At 34.6% G+C, this 10121-nt stretch overlaps 1 protein-coding gene across 2 annotated transcripts in view; it reads left to right on the top strand.

Annotated features, from left to right (window-relative positions):
- The first annotated feature begins 8073 nt into the window (after nt 1-8073).
- LOC128246864 (uncharacterized) overlaps nt 8074-10121 on the top strand; it is a 42771-nt gene continuing 40723 nt past the window's right edge. For both annotated transcript variants that reach the window (XM_052965358.1, XM_052965357.1), the window contains exon 1: nt 8074-8204. In XM_052965358.1, coding sequence (XP_052821318.1) covers nt 8191-8204 — 14 coding nt within the window. In that variant the 5' untranslated portion in view covers nt 8074-8190. The remainder of the gene's footprint in view (nt 8205-10121) is intronic.

Raw genomic sequence — 10121 nt, 5'->3', positions numbered from 1 at the left:
ATGTAATTTGGTTGACAACAGATGTCTGTGATGTAATTTTGTGCACAACATTGTGCATGTCTGTGATGTAATTTTGTACACAACATTGTGCATGCATGAGATGTAATTTTGTTGACAACAGTGTGCAATGAGATGTAATTTTGTACACAACATTGTGCATGTATGAGATGTAATTTGGTTGACAACAGATGTCTGTGATGTAATTTTGTGCACAACATTGTGCATGTCTGTGATGTAATTCTGTGCACAACATTGTGCATGTCTGTAATGTAATTTTGTGCACAACATTGTGCATGCATGTGATGTAATTTTGTGCACAATATTGTGCATGCATATGATGTAATTTTGTACGCAGCAATTTCATTATAAAGACTGGTGCACACATTATTCTCCATACCTGGAGAAGATCCTGAAACAATACGTTTCGAATGATTTGTATCGACGACTATCAATTGATGAAACAATGTCCGATTTTATCAGCATACAAAGTGAAATCGCTCCATGTATATCAACTATACAATACTTACCGTACTGCCATTCAGTTGTTTTTCTGCTAAGTAAACTGTTTTCTAAACCGTACGTGTATGTTTGCCCACATTGTAAAATGCAAACTGAATCCATCGGGCACCATATACTTTTTTTTGCATCAATAATGATAGTATTAGACATTTACTTTGGCGTAAACAACATTCTTTGTTAGGAAATGATATGTTTACTAGCTTTTGTTAGCTAAGCTTTCGAAAGCAAATTGTCGCGATGTATTCCGGTTTTACATACTTAAATTTTACCGACGAATTACGGGTATCTCTGTATAAGGTCATTACAAGATATTCCATATGTAGTAATAATGGCAACACGAATTAACTATCGCAATTATTTTCCTTTAAACTATATTGTATTGTTAAATCATAAGTACTTGTACATACATGTATATATTTTTACTTATAGATATTGGAATTATATTATCATTGTCTTATAAATCACATGTAATTAGCATTGAGCATGCATGAGATGTAATTTTGTACACAACATTGTGCATGTATGTTCTGTAATTTTGTGCACAGCAATGTGCATGTATGTGATGTAATTTTGTTCAAAACGGTGTGTATGTATGTGGTGAATATTTGTTCACGACGGCTTCATTATTTTATTTTATTTCGAATCTTATTTATGTCTCCGGTACAATATGCCAAAGTGTTTATTTAATACTATATTTTCTTAAATTTCATGTTACAACTCGCCGATCGCCTTGTATATACACTCGAATTATTTCTTGTCAATGATCACGTGTTTTGACAATTTGTGTTGAGTACATTAATGTTGAATGTTTGAACCGAAATACAATTATGTTCTGTTCGTTGTTAGGATAAGCAGACTGGAAACAGTTTCAGTGCTGTTGCCATAATAATCTTGAAAGCTTATATTCAATTCTGGTAAATGTCTTCATCAATATTCATAGTTAATTACCTGGCTAGCTGACCTGCTCAATGGCCAGAAACTTCCTTACATCTTGTAAAAGTAAACGTTGAAGTACTTGTTACTTGTATTATGTATTATGTATGCGGTCGCCAGTGATGCAGAACTTGATGGAGAAAATCATCGCGAACTCAAGATGAATATCCGATTTTCTTGTCACAGGAATCGATATACTATAGTAGTTCTGATTTTATCAATGCGACCTTATTTCAAAATCTAGGTAGAGAACGTTTGCGCCGCTTTCTACGCAATGCGAGTTTAAGTGATAACATTACTATTATTCGAAATGTTATAGATTAATCAATATCAAAGAAATCAGAATACAAGAGAGTGAAAAATATTTAAAAGCAAGAATATCTGAACGTCTTTTGAAACTGCCATAACAATACTACATTTGTATCAGTGTTTGGATGTTAACAAAACATATCCGCGTTCTGCAATGTTACCTAAACATTTTTGATTCCAATCAGGAAACTGTGTGATGAAATTGTTCACAAGGTCCAGGCCAATAGCAATATGAATATTCTTCAAAGGTACCAAGTCGCTTTAAAATGCACGTTATACAATTTAGAAACTACAGGGTCACACCAATGGTAATGGGAAAATTCCTCAAAGACCTTAATGACTTTAAAAAATATTGCAATTTGTGAGTTATTTTTGTGAAATACTCAAGCTACTTAATCACGTTAATATAATACATTTTCAAAACAACAGCGACAAGCCAATTACTGTGTGAATAAACGTTAAAGCTCCTAAATCACAGTTAAACAATTCAATATAGAAACTACAGGCACAAGCCAAACCTCTTCTTAATTAAAGTGCACAAGGATCTGAAGCCAAAAAACGTAACCAACGAACCTGAAGCGTTTGTGAACGCTATCAAACACAATTTACTATATTAATACATCATTTAAATGTAGATATTAGGGCAAATTAGGACATATACATTGTTCCGGTCAGCGAAAATATACAATGTTAATGACTGATCACCTTCATTTACAAATGAGGATATTAAAGTGTATTACATCTGTTATCGTTTGGTGATATATATGTCTTTGAATGGTGATATTTGGCCTTGCTCCTTGTGAGTTTAAAGATTATTGTGGTTCAATTTAGGCTACTGGGCTTGTCCCCGTCCTTTGGCATGATTGTACTCACCATTTGGAGCTCCTCGGCCATTTTTATCGGAAACAACAATGGCCGATGCGTTCCGAATGTGTATACACCAGCAATCAGACCCGTTGTCTGAAACATGGTACCGTTACAGAGGCACTTCGAGTGAAAACTGAATATGAAATGTTATAGCCTGTTGTTCAAGGCGAGCTATGTCTGATAGTTGTCTTTGAATAACTTTATCGCACCTCTTAAAAGCTAGCACTGTTGCTTCGGCTTGATTCTTCGTTTACAGGCGATGTTGGTATCCGATCGTTGAGTACTTGAAATTAATTTATCAGTTTATATGTTATTGTTTGAGTTATTCTCATTCTTGTTTTCAGTGTGATACCTCCTCTGATGTCAGGCTTATATATATTAATTTAGTAAACATGTAAGGATGGATTCTTATTTTTTGCGTTCATGCAGTATGAACGCTCGGCCGCGATTTTGCATATGCACATCTTATGCTGGTCATTGTGTTGCGATGGTACTCATTGGCTTGATGGGCTGGTATAACTTTTTCACGGTGACTATTTTGCTTCGGAGTAGCTTCGCAGAAGAACTTTCTTAGTTTTTCAGCGAGACTGTCCTTAGTGACTGTGTAAAAATCTAACTCGTGTTCGAAAACTTCCTTGTGCCATTCTGAAAAGAAAAGATGTCTTTCAATTGTTGATTTTGTGTGTGTCCCTATTGAACCTAGACCTGTTCCAAACCTAACGCCAAAACTTTTTATTGATTATAACCCGGCAATTTTTCTTTAAAAATTAAAGAAAACACCACCACCCTGTGTTTGTTTTTTTTAAACTACGGATGATAATCTACATTTTTCCCTGCCTTAAATGTAAACAATGTCGTTGTTTTTCAAACGATGCTGTATATATTTTTTATAATTGGTAAAAAAATATGGCATTATAGTATTATTTCAGACTTTCGACTGTGTTTTATAGTTTTGAACATAGTGTTACGATTATTGAATATTTATTTAATTTTCATACCCAATTTCAGGTTACACTGAATGGATGGAGAAAATCAAACATTGTTGATCAACAAATATTCACTAGTATATATGGTTAATTTTGTCTACTCTTTTTTATTGAGTAGAAATTTTGATTTATATATTGGTGCATAGAAACACATCGTTCTGATTAAAATATTGACTTGGGATTGCGTACCATTTTCTGCTAAGTGATTTAATTTTATAAAGGAAGCTCTTTACAGCTATGTTTTGTATTACTTAATAACTTATTTTATTGGGGACGATTGATATTTTTTGTGTCTTCATGCAATGTTATAGCCTGGTGACGGCTAAATGGGCTTTGTAAATTTCCCAAGAAACACTAGTGTGATTCATGGATGACTTCTAAGAGTAAACAGTTTTTCTCGAACACTTTTATGTTGAAAAAATAAAGGAATAAAGTGCGAAAATATAAGTATTGAGGTTTATTTATTATTTTTTGTGCGTTAATGCAATATGAACGCTCGGCGCGATTTTGCAAATTTTCCAAGACTCGCTAGCGCGATTCATGGATTTGCAAAATCGCGGCCGAGCGTTCATACTGCATGAACGCACAAAAAATAAGAATCAATCCCTAATTGATTAATGCAAGTCATTGGAAAGGACTTTTATTTTAGAAAATTGTTACCTTTTACTTCATTATCATAAAAAGGGTTTAATGATTTATTTCATACCCTGAAACAAATTTATGCCCCATTGGGTGTTTTTCTTTGTGGAGGTTGATTGATGTTTTCCCTCAATGTTGTCGATTTTATCATATGCCAGTGCCTTAAACCGTTTTGGTTTCGGTTCTGATGTCCCTTCCACTGCCAGTTACACTGGTGTTGTCTCAGTTAAAAGTATATTATTACTGACTTTTTCAAATGACTGGACGAAGATATCGCCTTATTCAATTGTTGAAAGTAATTCATTGTCTGAATCTGATAATTGATCAAACAGTTGTTCTAAAAAGAAATCGCCGAACTCATCATCAGCCATGTTTGTTTTGACAGTTGTTGCAGACGAACCGTAGTAAAAACCGCGCAAGTCAATTTTAATTTGTTTTTATTATTTGTTCAAAGCGTGTTCTTTTGTTATCAAATGCAAAACCATCCATTTTTCAAATGATATTTCTAAAAAATAATGTCTTTCATTTAAATTCTACGTAAACCATCAAAAGAAACATGTAAACAAGTCGACATTCGACAGAACATGTGCCCTGCTATTTTAAGCTATAAAGTAGATCGTAGTAAGATCACTACGCGCGGTGATTCACCAGCGTCCAATCAGAGCGTTGCTTTCTTGCCAAACTCCGCCTACAAAGGTCACGAAAGATCGACCGGTTCATGCAAAATGAACTCAATTTTTATCGTTCAGAAAATCAAGTACGGATGTAAAAATTGATAAATGATGGGAAAAGTGTGAGATTATGGTCATGCTACCTTGTTCAAGCCCCCAATAGACTCGAGTTCCAGTGAACTCTTGCTTCACTGACCGTTTCAAGCGCGGTAATTCCACCATTTAACGGTAAAGAAATTTTGATGAGGGTGGTGTTTGTATTTGTGAACGTGAGTTTTCATATGTTTGTACGTTGTCGTTTGAGCCCTTGCCTCTTGCCCACAAACAAGGTTTACTTTTGAATGTTTGACCACTGGGCGTGTCCCTGTATTTGTTATTGTATTATTGACAGCGCTTGAAACTCAAATTATGATTGCTTTCTGACAACTTTCAAATCAACGTGTTTTCATATTTGTATTCATTATGTGTCTTCATAAAGCCGATTTGCTTTGGATTTTGTGTTCGTAAGTTCTGTTTGCATTGAGTGTATGAATAATTTGGAACTTTTTTAATGTTTGCAAGTACATGTACACATGTACTCATTTTTTCAACCGAGTATCCAATGACTGACTACTAGTGATGCCCGTGCGAATAATATATAAAAATAGTGTATAGATTTATTTATGAAATTTTATGATAACATAAAATTATTTATGGAATTGTTCAAACATTAATTTAGTGGTATTTAACCATGTCAGCAGTAAGCTCCCGCATAAATTATTGCCTCAGCCAATTGCCTTTGAATTTTATCTCAAGTGGCACTGAACAGCCAATCGCGATACGTTGTAGCCCATTCGAAACTCCTCGGCCATTTTTTCAAAAACAACCTCGGATGTATTTGGACGGTTTACATACTCAAAAAGTGGTACGTTTAAGTCCGCTGCAAGTAGATCGCGTAGTAATTTTATTTAGCATTTAAACTTTTTGACTTAACTCTTGGAATTCTTAATTATGTTTGCAATAATTCAATTCAATGGCAATCAATTTAAACTTAGATCAATAAATACAACTCTGAAACACTACATTTAATTAATGATATAATTCAAAATTTTACGAACTATTTCAACTGATGTACTTGCATACATCCGAGGTTGTTTTTGATAAAATGGCCGAGGAGCTCCGAATGGTTGTAGCCATTACTGATATATTTTTAGCGTGGGCGAAAGCCTCGGCATTTTATTTTAGTGTTCACATAATCCACCACCACCATCCCCACCACCTTCCGTTTAATTATCCGTCAGTTTACAAGGTCGAGAAATGAGCCGATCTAACTGTTTTTATGTCATATTTGATTGTGAACACATCGTTTACGTCCATGTATTGTTACAGTTTTCTGTTTCTCTTCCCTTCACCAGTTTTGTCAGGCACTATATGTACAAAATAATTTGTTTCTAGTAGGGCGGTTTGTCCACCCAGATATGTATTTCCGGAAATTTTATTATACACATGCTATTGACTCTTATGTTTTATTTTATGATATTTCGTAAAAAACACACACTTTTATGGCATTAATAAATGCCCTATTTTTATTCAAAGCTTGTGTTACGTTTTCCCTTCATCCATACGAGTTCGATCCGGCTGTGACTTAGCACCTTGACGTTGGGCAATACATAAATACGTGATACTATTTCATATCTTACAGTCGTGGTCATCGGTGGATACTCGAAAGCAAACACAAGAATACCGGAAAATATTTTACTAATCACGGTATGTTTTATTAAAAAAAAACCCATCTTTATCGACAATATCAAACTATTTACACATAATTATCATAGTCTCATTTAGATAAATAAATATCTGATATTTCTTTTGTAGTAAAGAACATGCTTAATAACGAAAAGTTTTTTTTAAAAACAAAATAGATAGTAAATGCGTTTTAAATAGGAATGGTGAACTTTAAGGTTGAACTCAAACACAACGATCCTTTATACAATATTAAATACTTTTCAGTAAATATGACACATTTGAATCATCATACGTTATAACAATTTATTCTGTAATTATCATACATGACTGTTGTGTTGTGACGTTGCTTGTGCCTCGTTAATTGTGTGCCAATCCACAACATTATGATTAAAAATAAAAACAGGTCATTCGGATAATTGTTGGCTTCGAATTCCTGTACGTTCTAGAATTTAAACGAGTAAACCCATCCAACGGTTCAATGACATTTGCCATTTGAATATTAAATCTTGTAAAATTAATGAGGAAAACACACAATCATTTCAGCGCAATTTACTGACTAACTAAAGGAAATGACTGTATTCGATAAAAAAAATCACCTCAAAGGCAGAATTAATGGATCGTATTGCTTTTAAGTTATTTCTCTATAAAATATATAACGGATCGTTAATTTACTCCTCGTAAGTTGTAACCGTCGATCTTAAAGAAGAATCCATATTACAAGCATGCATGAGAATAGTTTTAATTTTAGTGGTTAAATAATTTAGCAGTACTGTTATGTTATATTAGGAGCGTTAATGGACGGCAATTGTTTTGGCTCAGAGAGGAAAACTTAAGTTATTTACTTAAAATATTTAGTTGCGTGTTCACAGTCTGAAGACGTTTTTTTGTGTGTATTCTTGTCGATATTATATAGAGGAAAAATGTTTTTTTTTTATCTCTCGTCTGACACAAAATATTTTTACTTATCGCATTGAAATATACTAGTATATATTTTGTTTCATCGATTCATTGTGGCGTGTTCTAGCTAATACACCCTGCATTGGTCAGTTTTGAAGACATTTGGAGGTTCCTGCTAAAAATAACAAAACGCTTTGACCAAAGGTTGTATCTAAATTCTTTTGGGTATACATCTGCCAATCTACGAGCTTGAGATTTTGCTTCCACCAAACCGGCTCAAATTACTCGAATAATCTAAAGTTCCTTATAACAGAATCTATCATGTCCCCTTACTATCATGAGCTGTTATAATGATGTACATTGAAGGTGACTGGTTAATTATAACTGCAGCTATGCAAAATAAGTTGTATGCTTTATTGGTAGCGATCCGGGAACGGTACTGATAGTCACCGATACCTAGGGATCAGCCGATGTGATCCCGCTCCGGTATTTTGTAGTCCCGGTTTTTCCGATATTTGGTACCGGGTCATGGCATATATAATTGTCACTTCCGCTTCCTTTTACCAAAAAAAATCCGCGAAATCCCCGAAAATTTAGGAGTCCAAAGATTTGTCATATTTTCTCTAGAAAGGAAAACAGTGATCATGATTTTTCTTGTGTAAGTACAAACGCGTTGAACACAAATAAATGTTCAATAATTATTTTTACAAATCGTAGCAAATTAACCTCCGTAGCTGTTTATCTGTTTATCTCGCCTTAAGATTAAATTTACAAATAATTGTTCGTTGACGGATTGTTTTACGATTTTTGATATGTCAAATCCTTCACGTACAAATTGTTCTGTACCAAAAGAGGGTAGTTATTTCAATCGGGATTCCGGTTTAAACCACATTGCATCTACTAAAATATCGTAAAAACAAGAACTATTAAACTGTACTGGTTGAGCGGTCGGTGGAATTACCGAAATCCCTGTAAATACCGAAATCCCCTTCCATTCTCTGAGGTATATAGTGTTTTCTTTAATACGCCCGGAATTACTACTTTATTGTGTTCGAATGTTGTATGCCGTAATTGTTGGAGGTTGGAGAGGGGTGGGGAAGCCTGGGGAGGGTGGGGGTGGGGGTCGTGGTGACTAAAACCCGGGACCCCATTTCATTTTCAAAAGTTCGTACAATAGAAGAGTATGCGAGGAGGTTCTTACGCCGTTCCTTCAAAACTGCATTGTGTTTTAGTGGGTTGTATGCTGTATATCTTGGTGGTTGGAGAGGGGTGGGGGAGTCGGAGTAGTTGGGGTGGGGCAGGGAGTGATTAAACCCCGGGAACCCCATTCATATTTCTAAGTACATACACAAGAGTATGCAGTATGGTTTAAAACTGTATTGTGTTTAAGTGGGTTGTATGTCGTGGTTGAGGTTGGTTGGAGAGTGGTGGGGGAGTCGGAGGAGGGGGTGGTGGCTACGAAGAAGTCTCAAATACTACTTTCACACTTCTCATTTCAAATTGTAGAGGTAAGGGAGGGTAGGGTTGTACCTTACCGTATACAAAAGAGTATGCGAGGGTGTGTACGCCGATATTTAATACTTCATTTTGGTCGTCCTGTATGCCAAAGTTGTTGGTGGGTGGAGGGGGGTGTGGAAGTCGGACGAGGAGGATGGCTAACTCCCGGGAAGTCCTTTTAATTTCATATATGTTAATGTTTTAACGACTAGTTCAATATCACATTTTATTGTGTTTGATTGCTATTCGTATTTTAAGTATATCGTATATTGAATGTTTTAAAGGTGTATTATTTGTTATTGATATTTCCTGTAATAAGTTATCCGTTTATTTCGTTGTAAAGCGCCTTTGAACGTGTGGTTAAAAATGGTGCTGTATAAGTTAATCGATAAATAATAATTGTGTATTTTTGAACAAGTTGTGTGTCGAGAAAGGTGAATAATTGGTATCAAGCGGGAGTTGATTATATTCAAAGTCAAAGTCAAACACGGTTTATTCTCTCATACCATAAACATGGCAAATGAGGTCATATACAAAACATATATACATGGCGGCAGATATAATGTAAATTTCTAACTACAATTCATATGATACCCAATACGAGTATCGGACGGTCATTCACATGAAGCCAGAAAACATTATAGTCAAATCACAATGAATAAGGTTGTATCAATAGTAGAAATATTACCTTTGAATCACTTGTACATAAGAAAAAGAATATCTAACAATTGTGTGCCTAATTTATACAATTGGTCTTATGTGTATCATAACGATTTGTATGTGTCTCAACTGTTATGTGGAAACGCTTGGAATGTTTCATTGCACAATCTCGCGAAGAAAGAAATGCAAATTGTACAATTTCACATAAATACCATCACTGTACCTAAATAAGAATCATCAACATATTTTAACATTTGTCATGACAATGATAGGAAATTGTATTTAATGAATAAATAAAATTAATATAAGATTTAATATCATAAAGCATACCAATTAAATTCATACATGAAATACTCGTCTCAATATCGATATGGACATGTCATTGTGAGATATTGGTCCATGTCTGATACCTATCAGT

This window comes from Mya arenaria, chromosome 9 (assembly GCF_026914265.1).
Source record: "Mya arenaria isolate MELC-2E11 chromosome 9, ASM2691426v1".
In the NCBI taxonomy this organism is placed as follows: Eukaryota; Metazoa; Mollusca; class Bivalvia; order Myida; family Myidae; genus Mya; species Mya arenaria.
This window is presented reverse-complemented; position numbering and strand designations above follow the sequence as displayed.